General features: G+C 41.5%; 1 protein-coding gene across 18 annotated transcripts in view; it reads left to right on the forward strand.

Annotated features, from left to right (window-relative positions):
* The window catches only part of KCNMA1 (potassium calcium-activated channel subfamily M alpha 1), a 696711-nt gene that overhangs the window by 510504 nt on the left and 167028 nt on the right, over nt 1-19179 (forward strand). For all 18 annotated transcript variants that reach the window (XM_054689909.1, XM_054689921.1, XM_054689920.1 and 15 more), the window contains 2 exons: nt 1410-1479; nt 7439-7594. In XM_054689909.1, coding sequence (XP_054545884.1) covers nt 1410-1479; nt 7439-7594 — 226 coding nt within the window. The remainder of the gene's footprint in view (nt 1-1409; nt 1480-7438; nt 7595-19179) is intronic.

A 19179-nucleotide genomic window follows, 5' to 3' on the forward strand; every position in this document is an offset into this window, starting at 1 on the left:
GATCCCTTTGAAATGAGCTAATGCAGAAAACCATCTAATGCTGTGGACTGAATTCAGAGGCTGACAGAGGCTTCAAGTCCTTGAGTTATAAGTATGGGCCAACACAACACTTTTTCAAAAATGAAATAAAATCCTTCAAGTGCAAAAGCCCAGGGTGAATTTGTGCAGGGAGAGGCTTATGTGCGATCCATTTCCTAAATTCACAAGTCGTAGCTTTTCAGACAAAACTGCTCCCTGGCTGCCTTCTCTCCATCTTTGCACAAAAAGGGATGAAGCATAACGCGGTTCTTTGGTGCGAATCTTGTGAGGGTGGTCATAATGCATTTGCATTTCTGACTAGGCTAAGGGGGTGGGCCCTTCTGTGGAATTTCATTCTTTAGCCTTCCTGGTCACAGGAGGAAATGTATAATGTCACCTCTGACAGAGTCGGGAATGACAAGAACCATAACTTACACGTGGAGAGAGCTTTTAATGATTTCAAAGCATTTTCACATCTGGTCTTCCATTTGCTGCTCATACCAAGCCTGTGAAATAAATAAAGCAGGTACTGTTGCCCCCAATGTCCAGATGAGGAAACAGTCACGGAGAGCTCTGGGATTTCCTGAAGGTCACCCAGTTCATGAGCAATAGAGCTGGGACTGGAATCCAGGTGTTTCTAGTCCTGTGTTCCCTGCCCCTCCCCCTTGCACTGTGATTGACTAGGGGAGCAGAAGTGAGGGTTAGGGTGGGGGCAGGCAGTGGTTAGTACTGAGTATGAACTGAGGGCACTTGGTGGGGGCAGCGTTTTCTACCAGATCTTGACCTTGACAAAGCCTTGACACTTATCTCTAAGCAATGTTAAAGTCTTCATTCAGTTGTTATTTGAACTGATGTCAACCTGAGAAACCTTAGAAATCATCTTTTGGAAGAGTGGCCCCATGTGCTAGTGTGCACGCATTAGAGTCATTCATCCTGCCACTTGTTGGATTTGTCATTGTTGTCTCAAGTTGTTAACTTGGAAATTGGATTCAGCAGATTGTTTCTAGTCTCCTATTGCAAACCTCCCTTGGTCCCTAAGTAAAGTTGAGTTTGCTTTATATACATGCCAATATAGCCAATCAGCCTGCAATCTGTGTGCCAGGACCCACCCACAGCATGCACAGCCCCTAGTGCTATCACCCAGGCACTGCAGACCTCTTCCCTGCCATTCTGCCCAGGACACCGTCTGTGACAGGTTTATGATTTCTTTTTCACAGGACCACAGAGTGCCGGAAATAACGTTTAGCTTAGCCCAGTGTCTGGCATCTCCTCTGGATGGTCCTGACTGCTGGCCCTCTATTCCCTCCATTTGGAGGGAATCATATTGATCTTCCTGTCACCCTCCAGGGATAAGGCAAACCCTGCCTGAGCTTTGGTTCTTTCTTTTTCAGAGTCATCTCCATAAAGAACTACCATCCGAAGATAAGAATCATCACCCAGATGCTACAGTATCACAACAAGGTAGGATAGTGAGCACCTGTCTGAAGCTTGAAGATACACCAGGGGTCCAGTCTCATCTCCTACGCCACCACCCCCACACATCCATACCCATATGCACATGCATGGACATATGTGCACACACATGCTCACACACAGCCATGCAGTCCATGGTGGTGGGTAGAAACCTCCCTGGGGCATTTCTTCAGTCCAAACATCTCTTTTGCATTTCATTACCAGAAGGAAGGTCCTTAATGTACTGATTCATTCTTCCAGGGAGGAGCTGTTGGACCCATAGTTTCAGAAATTCTGATGCATTCTTCCACCCCATTCCAACAACTTACATTTTTATTCCTAAAAACTGCACTCATTTCATTAGTCAGGATTTATTGAACACCCACTATGTGATCAACACTCCATTTGACTCCCTCTCTGTGGGTATGGTGAAAAGGTGCAATTTTGTGCCCTCAGGGATTTAGCAATCAAGATGTAGAGAGTGTCCCAGGCAAGTGATAGGACTTTTCTGCAGGAGAACAGGTGAACATGGAGGAAGGAAATGCCAACTGGGAGCAGGCACAGCCTTCTTCAATTCAAACTGAATTCAGAAAACTGGTTGGATCTCCAGAAATTAAACATAAAGGAATTTTTCTAGTGTTACAATTTACGAGGATTGGAAAGAAAATAAATGTTGGAGTCTCTGCTGCTTCCCTTGTGATTACCTCTCAGTAAACCCGAGTCCAGCCTCTCACTCAAAGGCAGTGCTCCTTCCCTTGGCTGATCATTAAACTCCATGGGAAACAGCTTTGAGGGAGGGAAGGTGGCACCTCTCTCTGTTTGATATGGAACTGGTTACCCCTTTAATGGGGCTTAGAAACAGGAGACTGCTCAGTACCTGGAACCAGGTGTCCTGTCTGCACAGAATAACTCCCTGCTGGGTTATGAGTGAGCTTGTGTCCCATCTTACAGGCCATATCCCCTACGAAATAGGCAGTCAGGTGACCCAGAGAAGACCCTGTTCTGCCAAATGCACTTGTGCCTTGCCATTATTTCCTTAATTGCTGGCACGTGCTGCCCATTTTGCTGCGTGCAGGCCCATCAGAGGCCATTGTCGAGTGGAGCCTGCTGTTGGGGACTGGCATACCCCTTGGACCTGCTGCCCACTGCTGCTCGTGGCCCAACCCCTCGGCAGGTGGTCCTACTGCCGGCCATGTTGTGCTCCAGCCAGTGGGGCTGGTGGTGAGCACCCGAGGTCACGTCTTCCTGTTCGTCTCTGGGAAAGCCAAGGACACTGAAAAGACAAAGTCAGGATATTGGTAACCGCAAGCAATTTGTGACAGCCACCCCTGTAGGTAGAGGTGAATTTTATTAACAAGACTATATGTGGCTGGTGACAGCTCCTGAGGCAACAGACTCTCATTTGTGATCTGAAATTTCATTTAGTGTGGGAGTGTTTTAAACTGTTGTTTAGATTTTTGCCTGAATTTAGATTGAATAGGAAAATTAATGTTGTATGTTTGGAAGGGATGTCAGTTCCTTTTTTTCTCATTCCAATGAGTGCTGATGCAGCATCTTCAAGAAATTAAGGAGGATTTCAGCTGTGTGATTCTTGTCAAGCTCAAAGGAGCCCGGTGACCTAGAATCCAAATGGTATCTGGTCACTCTTCATGGGATCTTCGCAAGCTGAGTGCCTTTTACAAACCTCTGCATTGAAATTATTCAGAAACCATGATGAAAACATTGATCTGACCATGCTTACTAGCTTATAACTGATTCTGTTTGAGTGCCACCCCAACTGATTTGAGTTTCAGAGTTGGGCAAACTCAGTTGTGAGACTCTGCCCCAGTCAGAGCACTAAGGGGAAGAGTGGTTTTGACACAGGACATTTCTCTGTGTTTTTATGCCTCTCTTCTAGAGAAAGAACAGAAAGTCTACCAGTCACTGTTTGTCATCTCATTCCTTGCAGGATTGCAAATGGACATTCTTCTCAACTGCTTTATACATTTATCGTTTCATAAGAATCCCCTACCCTTTAATATGTTTTCCTTCCTCTTACCTTACAATATTATTTTGCTTCCTTTTCTGGCACTTTCTCTTTATCCATGAGATGCCCAGCGATCTCCAGCTATTTAAACTTGCTTTTAGAAAGAACCCGCTATATGCAAACTTATGTCACTGTCAATTCCATCACTGGATAGCAGACTTCAAATAGAGGGGACGGGGTCCCCTCTGACCTTATGACAGTGATATCCTAAGACCTGGAGGGATGTAGGTAAGCTGCCTGCTTTCTCTTCATGTAAAACTGATCCTGAATTTTTCATCATCATAATCTCAGACATTTTGTTGTATTTTATGGCTTTAAAAGAACATTGACATCCATGGTCTCGGTTAGCCCTCATTTGACCATCTGTCCATTTTAGCATCTCAGTGTGACTTGAGTTGGGGGTCAAGGCTCTGTCTCAGAACAGGGCTGGTAGGTACAACTCATGGTCATTTAGCAGCCCATGAGCTGAGAGACAGAGCTTCCACTTCTCTTTAGAGGAAGCCACAGCCCACTGCACCAGACGGTGGTTCCTCATGTAGGCCTCGTGGAAGGATTGCTGTGCTCAATTGTAGATCTGCTTATATTGCTGGAATTCTTGGAGAGAAACACTTTCAGCCCAGCATTGCTGGACACAGAAAATGATGGTGCAGAGCAGTTCTAATTTGAGAGTAAATGCTGTAAAGCTCTTCAAGGAAGGAATAGTTTATGACATCTTAAAAAAAAGTGTCACTCCTGATGATCTAGATATTAGTGGAATTAAAAAAAAAATCCCTGGCAAAGATGATGGAAGAAAATAAATAAATAAATTATTAAAAAAGGGCAAAGGAGTAAAATATGATTAACTTAGGAATTTCTGATATTAAAAAAACTTCTTTCTTCTCCAAAAAAAATTCTTGCAAATTCTAGTAAAAGAGGTAGCCCAGTCCCCAGTGTCCCAATGGAAATACAAGTTACATTTGGCAGTACTGTTAAAGTATTTACTCTGAAGTGAGCTTCTTTGTTCTTCATGATGGCTTCCTTGGCGTTACATATGTAGTGACTGATGGAAATGAGACCAGAATTCATCTCGCCTGGTCTCCCAGGATAGCCTGTTTCACACTCATTCCTTCCTCCTGGGGCAAGGAGTGATCCAGTGATAGAGACAGAGGGGTGCCCTGGTCCTCTTATCCTCCAGATTAGAGAGAATTTGCCTCTGCACTCCTGTGCAGTGACACTGATATTTTCCACTGAATTCCCATCAAGTGATAAAGGACAAGAGTTGCCAGAAACAAATTATATGAGTTTCTCGGTCAGTGTCCTCTTCGTTTCACGCCCAAGACTTCTCTTCCAGCCTTTGGCACATCCCTCCCTACTCCTTTCCCTCAGTTGGAGAAGATATGATGGCCCAGAAGGAGGCCGTGGAAGCCTGAGAAATGAAACAAACTTGACTTTCTTATGTAATCACTTATAAAATATGTCTGAAGAATGCAAACCAGATGGAGACATGAGGCACCCAAGACCTGCAAGCCTAGACTGCACACTCTAGGGGGAACATGGGGATATCTTAGACTCTCTTAAAAGGGGTTTGTTTTTGTCTTTGAAGGTGTCATGAGGGTTATGTGGTGTCTTTCTGGGATGTGGCCTACTCGAACCTCCTTTCACACTCATGATGGGCTTGCCCACTACTTGGTTTCTCTTCATACTTCTCTGGTGATTGTTAATGCCAATGGGTAGTCTTCCTCTTAGACTGTTTTCTCTAGGATGCCAGGGAAGTAAAAGGGAAAAGTGGCACTCTTCAGCCAGTGAGGACTAGGAGGAGAAATGAGGTACAGGGCAAGGCTAATTGCTAGAATTGAGTGTACTGTGTGGGAAGGCCTGTGATACTCAGCTCAACAGAAATTAACATCTGCTACGGCCCACATGCAGGGCTATTTTAACCATGCTCTCATCAGGGAGGATACCATCATCTCTCTCAGGAGTAAACATGACTGGGTTAGGACTCACAAGATTGTTACAGAACCAGATTTTGCAAGAAAGAATTTCATAAGAGTGCTATTTTGCAAAGCAGACCATGAGCCATTGGACTTGCTCTTTGTTTTCACGATGTGTCTTCTAGCTCCTTCTGGTACAAACAGCATATGCTGTCCTGAAAGTGAGGATGCCTCCTTGGTGCTCCATGTGTTTGCTGGTATTTGTAGACAAATAATTTCAGGTGATGGAGTCTTGGCATTATGTCTCTGATTCTAACTCCAATGCAAAGCGAGAGGTCTTGGAAAAACACTGAGTTTGAGGGACAATGACCTTGCTTTCTTGGAGATAGTTGTCTCTACTTATTAGACAAATTACATCCTTAGAAAGTTCCTTTATATAGCAATTAAAGCAACTGCTTTTTTGTAATTTACACCAGCAAGCTCTAATTCTGGCCCCTCAAAGAAAGCAAGATTCCCTCTGGGTCACAGTAGCTCCTGAGGTATTCAGAGGTCAGCATCCTGGCCATGGGGGTCAAGGCTCTGTCTTAGAACAGGGCTCTGTCTTAGAACAGGGTACAACTCATGGTCATTTGGCAGCCCATGAGCCCGTGAGTTGAGCTGAGCCCAGAGCTACCACTTCTCTTTAGAGGAAGCCACAGCCCACTGCTTCAGAAGGTGGTTCCAGGTAGGCCTCATAGAAGGATTGATGTGTTCCATTGTAGATCTGCTTATATTGCTGGAATTCTTGGAGAGAAACACTTTCAGCCCAGCATTGCTGGATACAGAAAAAAGATGGTGCAGAGTAGTTCTAATTTAAGGGTAAATGCTGTTGTCTTAACTATTCCTCAAAACATGTTTTCCAGAACTTACCTCTCCTTGGCCTTGTCATCTTTCTTTGGAAATTATTCAATGGATCAGTTTCCTTTTTTAAATTTGTTCCAACCAGTACTCTAGAACTTGTCTGATCAGTGTACATGAATGAAGCCTTCATTTCCTTAGTCTGCAGAGTCTCTAACAAGCAAGCACTGGCTTTCATTGTGATCTGCTGCACAGTTAGCCTCCATTTGGGGTTTTGTTACCCACACACAAGTTTCCCCTCATGCTTGTTTCCGTGTTAAAGTCTTCTCATTCTGAACTTATGTAGTGAGTTAGTTTTTTTTTTTTTTTTTTTGAACCTAGATACTGTGCTTGACCTTTTAAATCCCTTCTGGTTATCATTTTTGGTCCATTAAGTCTGAAGAACTTTTTGAATCTTATTTTCTTAAATCTAGTATATCAACTATGACTCTGTATCATGACACTTACAAATAATTGGCTGAGCATGCCTCCCAATCCTTATCGGACCTTCTAGTGGAATAGGATCGGTTCATCTTCAAGATGAACATATCTGTACTGTGATTTGCCTGATGATTTAGGGCAGTGCTTCTCAAAGTGTGGTCCCTGGATCAGCAGAATCAGTATCACCTTGAACTTGCTAGAAATGCAGATTCCCTAGCCTCACCTCACATCCACTGAATCAAAATCTCTGAGGCAGGAACCGGCCATCTATGTTTACACAAATCCTCCACGTGATTCTGACGCCTTCCTCAAGCTTGAGAGCCACTGATCTGAAGTATTGGAAGGCAGATAAAAAAGAAATCTAAAATGCATGGGTACCTGACAGCCTTAGGATCTCTGAGGAGCCGGACACCATTAAATATCATGGGCTGATGTGCCTGCCCCAAGAGGACATTCTCTCTGGACTCTATTCAATGAAATGACAAACTCGAGGGGGACGACTTGGGTGGGAAGCTGCAGAAGCAATGTTCCAGAGAGACTGAATCTCAGTGAATAAGAGTTGAATAAAACACTAAACATCAGACCCAGTCAAGGGAAATAAAGGACGAGGCTGGATGACCCTGAGCACTTGGGCAATGCTACATTTCCCAGAAGAGATTTTAAACAATCGAACATTTAACAAAGTAAGGTCTCATACCTATTTTTGTTTCCACAGGCCCATCTGCTAAACATCCCAAGCTGGAATTGGAAAGAGGGTGATGATGCAATCTGCCTCGCAGAGCTGAAGCTGGGCTTCATAGCCCAGAGCTGCCTGGCCCAAGGTCTCTCCACCATGCTCGCCAACCTCTTCTCCATGAGGTCATTCATAAAGGTAACGTCTTGTCCTATTAGAGCACATTAGCCCCAGATTCAATTTGTCGTGGGGTTGAGTAGAGAGCACAGCTTAAACTCAAAACAGATCGACGGGCTTTAACCACTTTGGTTAAGGAGAAATTCCTTATTACAGTTTTGGGCACAAGGCCAACTTCTTTCAAAATTATGTTTTTATTTTTATTTGGCACATCCACGGCCATTAAATGATTGTTCAAAGCACAATCCTCTCTTTTTTTAGATAAACCACATGTTTATCTATCAACAAAGCCTCCGCTGTTAAAACAAAAATATGATTTATATACATTCCATATGGCACCAGAGCGCCTAAAGAAAAGAATTATCATTTTGCTCTTTTACATCAAGTGCTGGTGGACCTCTCACTGTGCGGATAAATGCAGACCATGTGTTTGTGTTGAAGCCCAAACCCCAACAACATAATTCATTTATTTATTTCTGCACAATCAAGGAGGCCAGGAGGGCTGACATGCCATGGTTATTTGAATGGAGAGCCAAACGACAAACCGAGGCCTTGGCAGCTGTACCCGTCACACTGTGGGTCAGGCATTCTAGTTATGTTTGTGTCCTCATCAGCCCATTCACCCCACAGAGCGGACTGGGAAGCTCCTTCAAAGGTTTCGAGGTGGCCTATGTACTGGACCAATTCAGGCAAAGAAAGACCCCTCTGTCCTCACAGACTAGATGAGCAGTGTATTTCCAGGACATTGGATTGGGGCCCTGGTCCCCACCAAGAGAGCTTTTGAAGCTCTCTTATTTCTCTTATTATGTTGGTAACACCAGTCCTTGTTCATGGACTATGTTTAGCCTAGAAGGTGACAAACCATTGCAGTAAGACCTGTGTAGTTTACTTTTCTGACTTGGCATTGGGAAACTTACATTCCTCTCCCTGTCACTCATTTATTTACATTCCCCTTCCTGCAGTAGTAGTGGTTGAGGTAGGGAATTAGTGAGTCACCAACAAGCCCTGCAAAGGGGGCTCTGAAATGAAAGATGTGAAATCTCCTGCCTTTTGCTGCCACTACTGCCGGATCCATCACTGGCTGTAATAATGGGTGGTGTTCGAGAAATGGGTGCAGTGAGAGGGAACATTGGAAAGGATGGGGATGCAGGTCAGAGACCAACTCCGTGATGCTGCGTCTCTGGGCATCCACGAGTTGTGTCACTTACAGCAGGATATTTTCTAGGTCCTTCCCTCTGCACCCATGTAGTTTACATTGCTTAACAACGGGTAGTTAGCATTAGCCTACATAAAAGAACAAATTGTTTTGGAGTCCCATCAGTCACTGTAGCAATGGATAACCCGATTTAAAAAAATCCTTCTATTTGCTTCATGCCCAAAGACCTCAATGTGGCAGAAATCCTGGCCCGGATCCAGCTCACAAATAGGGACATTGCATTCCTTGAAATATCTTCTTTAATCCAACCTGCTATTCCCTTGCCTGGATGAAACTGAATGCAGGCAAAATGGAGGCGACAGGGAGGTCCGTGTGGCTGAACTTAGAGACAAGCCAGAAAACCAGATGTAGCCTTGTGTCTTCTGGGGCTTTAAGTGTCAACGCAAGGAGCCCAGACTCAGGATAAAGGACTGTCACTGACAGAGCTCCGCTGGCTCATGCAGCTAAGCTCCGGTGGTTTCTTCCAGCAGGGGATTGCCCACAGGACTAAGCACATGGGCTGAGGAGCTGGGCTCTGCTTCCTCGTGTTGATGTAACATGGACCTTGGCAGGGCCCCACCACAGATGGGGCACTTGACGTGCGTGTGTTTTGATTTTGTGGTGCCTGCATGGTAACTTGAGCTGCCTGTCAAGAAAATTAATAAAATGGATGTGACACTAGTTCTTCAGTGTTATTACCAGCAGGGAGAACTTCTGTCCAACTTTCCTTAAGACCCGGAAGGGCCTCACCTCTGCAGCCAAGGACATCCTCTTCAGCCCAACTAGTCCCACTGCCAAGTTCCTATTTAGGAAGAACTGGGCAGGGCCCTGGTGTAACTGAAAACATATTTCCCTCTTAGGGTTATGTTACCATGTTTCTTCTTCTTCTTCTTCTTTTTTTTTTTTTTTTTTTTTTTTTTTTTTTTTTTTGTCAAGGGCAACTTCTCTGTGCTTGAAGGTAGTTCTCTGGATTTGGCCTTTGACATTGAGGTAGTCTTTGTGTTGGAATTTGCTGAGGCACATGACCTGGAAATAACAAGATTTCCCTTCATGTATGTTTTTTTTTTTTTTTCTTTTCACTTAGAGTAGGGACAACCTTCTGCACATGCTTCCCATTTTGTAGTGGTGTCTTTGTGCACTTACCATCTAAATTCTAGATCCTTGTCTCTTTCAAGTCTTAATAAAACCATGATATGCTCTCATAGGCATGTTTTATGTATTATTGCCCATTCCAAGGGGTCACAAAATTTATACTTATTTTTATTTTTGGGGGGGTAGATGGAAAGGGAATTTATAAGTAGATTATTATTAATAGAAATTGCTTCCTTCCCCAGTGTCTCCCAGGTCCCACACAGTGGAGAATACAACAGCATTTCCACAGGGAGAGACAGGTCTGGTAACATGGAGGGAGATGGATGAGACTCTGGTAGCATTTGACCCTTGAGAACACTCAGTGTTGCTGGAAGCTGAAGGTGGAGTGTGAACTCACCCTATCCCTTGCCTTGGGCAGATCTGGTATCTGTTTCTTGGGTCTGCATAATACATAGTCCTCTGCCCCTGCTGTAAAATGTTAAAAGAGGAATGTGACTGTAACAGAGATGACATACCAGGGGCAAATACACAGTCACTATCCATTGGGATTTTAGTATGTATGACACCAAAAGCCAAGATGGAAAGTGAGGGTGACAAGACTCAACAAAAGAGAGACTTTTGTCAGATAAAAGTTACAAAAGAGGCCCAGCCCACAGGTACCAGGAAATATGGGGGAGCACATTTTTATCTCCTCAGCTATGTCATTTTCAAAGATCCTCACCATAGGGCCCAAAGTAATTATCCCTAAAAATTTAGCTTCCATTTAGGATGTGTTATCTTTGGGTTGACCTAAACTTTTTTGGGGAATCTGTATTTATAGCTCACATCTTTTGGGATAGTGAATTCTTTAAGATTGCTAACTCCTGCTAAAGGACTTTTTCCTGACTGTTTGTCCTTAATTTGCTCCACTTAACCTTCAAGGCATGCTCTCTGCAGTTTTGTTTAATAAATCCATACTAACTTTGTAGCCAATATCTTTGTGCAAGAGGTTCAGGTTGGCACCGCAGGAAGTCCTCTCGCCCAGCACCTTGTTAATAATGTCAGGTTAAGCATTTTGTTCAGCCACGTCCAGTTTCCACCCTTGAGTTCCTTTATGAAGTGCGGGTGAATGCCTGGCTCCTTTGATTTATCAATGTCTACATTATCAACCAGGCCTGGAACATCCTGTTCATTTACTACTATCTGATCTCTGCCACCCGCCTGTCAGGTTCAAGTGAGAATCTTCCTAATGTCTTCCATAAAGACCAAGACAATGAACTTATTTAGCCTATCTGCCATCACCTCATCCCTGAACAAGGCACCACACTTATCCATTCTCTACTTAGCGCCTCACTTCAATATAATTTAAGATCCATTGATTTCCTTTCTTTCTTTCTTTTGTGAGATTGTTACCTTGTAATACTTAATACTTTTTCTTCAGTATATCTGGTTTCAAGTTGGAGCTTGAGCTGCCATTTTTATGAATTGTGCTATTATTTTTCCTAGGATTAGCTGTCCTTGGACATGATAAATTGTGTGTGTGGGGGGTCTGTATATTTAGATGGTGATTAACTTTTAAAATTGTTTTCAGTCTATACTGAGTCTTCAAATTTACCACGTTTAAATCATTCTCAGGATTACCAACTATTTTAGCTCTGCTAATCTATCATTTTATACACACACATATACTCACACACAATCACACAGCCTAGGACATGGTAATGGACACCATAACTATTTCTTGGTTATGAAAATTGAAAAAATATGTGATGATACTTGTAATTTTTTTTCCTGTTTTACAAAATTTGGAATTTTGGGGTAAACTGCTACTTTATATTGATCACAGCATGGTCTTTTCCATAACATTTTCTATTTCTGAATGAGAAAATACTAGGGGAATCAAGTTTACGTTATTCAGATTGTGTCTTGGCTGAGTTGGACTTTACTGAACATGAAAATCATTTCTTATTGCTGTTGCCATATTGAGATAAACTTTCAGTAATGCATGGTCCTAGCACTAATTGTAGCCAAGGGAATAGATTTTTTTTTTTTAATATCTGTGATTGGGGTTATGTTTGTGTGTAAATATGTGTTTGTATATATTGTGTATAGAAACATAGTTTAGGATCTAGAAATGTGAATCCAGAATCTTTACTAATAACTAAAATACATTGGATCTTAACTAAATAACAAATAAATTCTTTATACTTATCCTTTCATTTAATTCTCATTGTGAGTCTACCCAAATTTGACATTGTTATTATCCCTACTTTACAGTGACAGAAACTGTGGATTAAGAAAAGTTAATCTGTGTGAGGATATAGGGGCCCTATCCTTTGGGTCTTGGTAGTCTTTCCCTCTGGCCAGCTCTGCAAGGACAGAGGTTGCTGGCATCAAGATGGGTAAGCGGTTATCCTAGGCTGGAATGTGGCCAGTCAGGGAAATGAACTAGGCTCCCAGGAAGGAGATGCCCTTGCATACTGCTCTGTTGAGCTAATTGGTATAGGCAGGTGCTCTTGGGGGACAACAAGCAGTTGTTTTTGACTCATAGGTGTAAGTTCTGCAGACCAGGATGTTTTCTAGAGGAAGGAGGCATACTAGAAGCAGAATTCCACCCCAAGTGGTTTGGGAGGCCTGTAATAGTTTCTCTGAAATGGAGTCAGGACATTAATTGATAACACTGGGATCAAGGTGGCTCTCTTCTTCCAGGAAGGGAAGCTGATGGAGCCAGAGTGGAGGGTTTGTTCAACAAAATAAACCTGCCTGGTATGAGGTAGTGAGATGCACACTGTTGCTTATTCTATACCCGTGAAGGATGTCACCCTAATCATAGGTGGTACCACAATGGTGGACTTCTGCAGGTACCCCCTCACCAGTGGAGAGCAGCTCCCAGTACAATTTTACACACTTCCATGGTAATCTCATTTATTCTTATAACTTTTACATAGACAGATGACCCCTAAATTTATGTCTCTACCCAGAACTTTGCCCCTGCACTAATATCATTCATCTATTCAACTACCTCCCAATATCTGTTTCAATGCATCATCTCATCTGAGACTTGACATATCTAGGGTTACATTTCAGTTCTTTGTCCATAAATCTTTTTTTCCCATTGTACTACTGTCAAAGCCATCCTTCCCATCACTCAGACTAAAACCTTTGGTATCACCTTTGACTCCTGTCTTTTCTCATGTACCACAATCCAGCAGAAAATTCTCTTGGCTCCACTTGTAAAATATGCTCAGCATCTGAGCACTTCTCACCTTTTCTCTTACTATCAGATTCATACCATCATCATCTCTTTCCTAGATTAGCCCTCTAACTGGGCTCCTTGCTTGGCCCTTACCCCCTTGTCTGGTCTATCTTCAGTAGAGCATACAGAAAATACTTCTCAGGCATGGATAAGATCCTGTCTCCTTTCTGTGTAAATCTCTCCATGGCATCTTAACTCACCAGAATGAAATCCTTATAAAAGCCTAGATCTTCATCTTCATGTTCCTATGATTTCATTGATCTCATCTTGCAAGAAGGCCTGCTTTTTACATTATTCATGCTCCCTTTGGCTAGTCTAAGGGTTTTGTACTTGCTGTTCTCTTTGGATAGCGTGTTTTCCCCCGAGGTAGCTACATGACTCCCCTCCATTAAATCCTCCATGTACTTTGCTCAGTGTTAAATTTCTCAGTGAGATCTTTTTCTAAAATATTGGAATTGCATCTTTAGAGGGATCTTAAAGGGATTAAAATATTTTTATTTAAAGTATAATATACAGACATAAAAATGTGTATCTAATAAATATACAGCTTCTTAATTATTCACAAATTCAACACTCTTGTAATCAGGATCCATATCAAGAAATAGTACATTATCAGTAACCCCATGAGCCCCATTTTTTATGTTGGATTATAGTATATATGTGGTCTATTTTGGGGGCTGTCTTGGGGCCAACTGACATTTTCACAGTGTTGAGTTCTCCAATCTATGAATATGGTATATCTCTAATAAAAGATGCTTTATAACTCAACAGTTTTCTCAGTAATGCAGAGAAATTAAGAAGAAACTAAGTTCGGGCCTCCCCGGTGGCGCAGTGGTTGAGCGCTGAGCTGGAAGCTGCCCGCAGCCTCTGCAGCACCAGTTCGATCCCCGGCTGCTCCCTGGCCACCGGAGGAGGGTCCCACATGGTGTGCAGACCTCTCCTGCCACCCGCTGCTCCCCTCAGCAGTGTACTTCGGTCCTTCTGCCTGCTCTGCTCCCCGCTCTGGCTCTGGTGAATTCTCTCACCCTCCCGCGCTTCTGACTGTACCCAGTGCTTGCATAAATAAATAAATAAATCTTTAAAAAAAAAAAAAGAAGAAACTAAGTTCAAAATTTCTCTGGGGCTTCTGCCACTCCCTACAGTGAGTTGATGCCCTACTCCCCCATATTCTTAAGGAAGAATGTAGATATTTTCCTCAGCTTCATGGGGAGAATAAAGTTTCTATATAAAGAAAAAAGATCAGAATAGCATTTTTAAAATTTGCCTTACCCTCCTCTGCATGCCCCATAATACATATCCTTATATGACTTTATTTATAGTCTGTAGATGTTTATAGTTCATTGCTTCTTTTTCCTGATCCAGTGTAAGCACTGGGAAACCTAGGACAACTAGCTGAATCCCATTACCTAGAACAGCACCTGGCTCATAACAGGTACTCAATAAATGCATGTTGAATAAATTAATGAATAAATTGGCCTCAGCCCAGCTGGGACTATTTATTCCTACAGCTGGGTGGGGCCAGAACCAGTAGGAACTTACATTTTGGGGTGATTTTGATGCTGGAAACTTCTTTCTTTGCTACTGTAGGTGTTTCCCTTACCAAATTAAAGAGCTTTGACTCCATGTAGAAACTTGAAATGTAAAACTTTCTAATCCTTGGCGAGGATGCATGGAGGCTGGTTAGATCTGGTTATAAACCATTTCAACTGCCAGGAAATCCAGTCAGTGTTTAGCTTCACAAATCAAAATAAACACCCATGATTTGAAATGAATTTGCTAAACCTCAGTATCCCATTTGGGTCAATGTCACTGTGCATCCCATTTTCTTCCTACTTGACTCTCATTACACCATCAGCTCAGACTGCCTCCCCCAGTGCCTCTCACTCTTGCCCAAAATGGCTGATGCCCACCTGAAAGTGGGAAAGTCTCTGAAAGTGATTTCAGATGAAGAGAGAATCAATCCATGAACTATTAACAGGGATTCCATTCCCCTCTGGCCCTGGTAATTTCTAGAACATTGAATTAAAGAGTTCTCAGACCTTTACAAATTCTCAAGGCAAACATTATTAGCAAAGAGAAGCCCATACAGCAGGTTAGAAGATTGCCAGAAAATGTCAATGGAATTTCTGAATAAAATAAAAGAAGTTAAAACTCCCTTTCCCATTTCTCCCCTTCTCCCTCCCTTTATCCCTCCCTCTAACATGATTAGAAAGTCATTTCATGTGTCTTATATGTTTGGTCAATCAAAGGCAGACGTACATGATTGATAGTGACAGGGAACACATTTAACTCATTATTCTTTACTTTGCAGCAAAATGATTTGTGTAAACTGTCTGCCTAGCATTAAAGGTAAAACAAACTTAGAAACCCCCAAATGTTATATTTTTGTCTAATATTTTCCTTTTGGTTTTAAAGCTGTAATCACATATGGATTCTTTTATTTGACTCTTGGCATGTATTGAACAAAGGAAGGCAGCACGGAAAGATTACATAACATACAAACAGAGCCTCTTGCCCAGTTAGAATAGAGCCACAGAAATGGCAATGGCCAGGGCAATATGTGAAAACCCAGAGAAGCTGCCACTCACCCTGGCCTCATCTGCTTGCAGGTATTGTCATTAACACGAAATACGGGCCCTCTTAATCAAGCCTCTGGTCAAACATCACAACAGACTCTATTAGATATTGCCCTTTAATTAATTGCATGCATTTCTGAGTATGCCTGGGACTTCATGGACAGAGTCCTCTTGGCCACCTCATTTTCCAATTTTCTAACTTAGGGTTTATAGGTGCCACTTGCAACTAGTGATTTCTCCAGCAAAACTCATAAAATACTCTATAAATCATTAGGAATAAAACCCCAGATTCCTTTATAAAATCTATTGATTTGCATTACCCTAAAGTGATACCAAGTCTGAATGTATGCCCAGAACAATGATGAGGAACCTGAACTCTGATATGATTGTTCTACATATCTGGGGGGGGGGGGCGGCGGTGCAAAGCAAGGAGCTACTACACACCTACTAGGATGGCTAAAATACAATGGTGATGTAGACACAGGATAAGAGACTCCTTCTAGGGCCTCCCCGGTGGCGCAGCGGTTGAGCGTTGGGTTGCGAAGCTGCCCGCAGCCTCTGCGGCGCCGGTTCGATCCCCGGCTGCTCCCCGGCCACCAGAGGAGGGTCCCACATGGCGCGCAGACCTCTCCTGCCGCCCGCTGCTCCCCTCAGCAGTGTACTTCTGTCCTTCTGCCTGCTCTGCTCCCCGCTCTGGCTCCGGTGAACTCTCTCACCCTCCTGCGCTTCTGACTGTACCCAGTGCATGTATAAACAAAACAAACAAACAAATAAATAAATAAATAAAACATGCCTCTAAAAAAAAAAAAAAAAAAAAAAAAGAGACTCCTTCTATTCCAAAGGGGAGAAAAATAGAAGGAAGAAGAGAGCCACATGCCCCATGTAACCTCAAAATCCATTAGGTTTCACGATCTGGCACTAGTCCTTTGTGACTTAAAATAGGATTTAAGTAATGTGATTCCTTCAAATTTATTCTTTCTCTTCTTTCTGCTGTTAATATGGTACATTACATAATGAGGCCATGGATCCAATCACTGTGCAATCCAAGCTAAGCCCCATTTGGTCCTAGTATGAGATAGATAGATAGATAGATAGATATCTGATTTTCTGATATTTTATGAAGATTTTTGTGTATTCATATTTATGAGTAGATTTTTAAAATAGATTTCTTATACTATCAGTAAACCCTGATACTAAATGAACTTTTGTCTGGTTTTAGTATGAGGGTAATGTTTGTTTCATAAAATGAGTGGGGAAGTCTTTTCCAACTGATGTGTAGAACTGGTGTTTGTTTGTTTTTCTTTAGCTGTTTAGTAGAATTGACTAAAGAAAGCATCTGGCCCTTAATTTATTTTTCCAAAGGTTTTTAAATTTCTTTAATACTTAGAGGACAATTCAGGTCATTTGTCTAATCATGGGTGAACTGTGGCACTTTGAAGTTTTTGAGGATTAATTTATCTGAGTTCTTTAATTTATGTATGTAGGGTTGTTCATAGTTTCCCATTATTGTCTCTCTAATGTCTGTATGGTCTATGATGATGACCTCTCTCTCATTCCTAATATTGTAAATTGTGTCTTTTCTTTTTGCCGTTCTTACTAGATGTGAACTTTGTGATCTCTTCAAAGAATCAGCTTTTAGCTCTATTATTTTCTTTATTTTCCTGTTTTATTTCTACTCTCTTTGAGTTTATTTTACTCTTAACTTATTAAAGATGAAGCTTAGGTTATTGATTTGAGACTTTAAAAATGTAATCATTTAATACTTTGTATTTTTTTCTAAACACTGTTTTAGCTGCATTCCATGTATTTTATGTTGTATTTTCACTTTAATTCACTTAAAAATACTTTTTAATTTCACTTGAAATGTCTTTGACCCATACATTACTTAGATACATGTTGCCTAATGTCCAAGTATTTGGAGATATTTCTCTTAGCATTCTGTTGTTGCTGTGTGGTCTGATTCTATTATGGTTAGACAACCTATTTTGTATGATTTCAATTCTTTCAAATTTGTTAAAGTGTGCTTTATGTGATCTATTTTGTTGAATATTCCATGTACGCTTAAGAAGAATGTCTATTATGCTCCTGTTGGGTAGAGAGTTCTATAAATATGAGTTAAAGGTAAATTGGCTGATGGCGTTGTTCAGCTCTTCCTTTGTGGTTTTAGTCTTTCGTGATTTTGTGTTGCTAGTTTTACCTATTGCAATGAGGAAAGTTGCTGAGGTCTAATTATAGCGTTGTCTTTTTAGTTCCATCAAGCTACATTTTGAAACTCTGTTAACTACATGTATATTTGAATTGTTGTATTTTCTTGGTGAATTGACTTCTTATCATTATTTATTGTACCTGTTTATCCTTGGTGATTTTCCTTGCTCCAGATCTGAATTTTGTAGATCCACTCAAGCTTTCTTTTTGGTTAGTGTTTTCATAGAAACAAATATTTTTCTTATCTTTTTTGTTTTGACTAAACTATATCTTTAAATTTTAAGTGATTTTCTTGTAGACAGCTGTTAATTGGGTCATTTAACAGAAAATTCTGTGAATATTTATTAGAAGGTGTATTGACTTTTTATCTACAATGTAATTATTGATATGCTAGCATTTGGGTTTAGTGCTTTTTTTCCCCTCTTCATTTTCTCTGTTCTGGTTCTCTTATCTTTAATTTGGGGGAGATTATTTTCAACATTTTAAAAAAAAAGATTTATTTTTATTTATATATGCATACAAGAACTGGGGTTAGGCCAGAGGTGGGGGCTGGTGGTGAGAGGATTCTCCAGAGACAGAGTGGGGAGCAGAACAGGCAGATCTACTGAAATACACTGCTGAGGGGAGCAGCAGGTAAGACAGGAGAGGTCTGCTGCACCATGTGGGTTAGCTCCCTGGCTGGAGATGGAACTCCCTGCTGCAGTGGCAATAGCTTGATAGTGCTGTGATTTTAACCCCTGCACCACCAGCAATGCCCTATTTTCAACATTTTTAGGATCACACTTTATTGTGTTTTTCATGATATTTCCTTATATTGGTTTTTAATTGGTTGCTGTTGGGATTGTAATATACATACTTAGCTTTTCAAATTTACTTAGACTGAGTGATTTATCTCTTCAAGTGTGATAGAGACACTTTATCAACCTGTAGGTCCCTTTAGCCTTCTGGTTTTATGTTGTGGTTGTATTATATATTATTTCTACATGCATTGAAAATCCCATCAGACTTTGGTGTCATTTTTGCTTCAATCATCATTCATATTTAAAATAACTCAAAAGAAGTATAGCTCCTCTTTTATACTCATCCTGACTTTTATCATTTCTGTTTTCTCTCCTCATTCCAGATGTTCCAACTTTTCTTTTGGTATTATTTCTGTTCTGCCTGTACACCTTCCTTTAGAGTAGTCTGCTGGAAATAAATACTATTTTCCTTCATCTGGGCGTGTCTCTTTATTTCACCTTCATTCTTTAAAGACAGGTTTATGGGTATATAATGCGGCGTTGACAATTATCTTCTTTCAGTA

Source organism: Talpa occidentalis, unplaced genomic scaffold (assembly GCF_014898055.3).
Source record: "Talpa occidentalis isolate TD23 unplaced genomic scaffold, MPIMG_talOcc4v2.1 talOcc4.8, whole genome shotgun sequence".
NCBI lineage: Eukaryota > Metazoa > Chordata > Mammalia > Eulipotyphla > Talpidae > Talpa > Talpa occidentalis.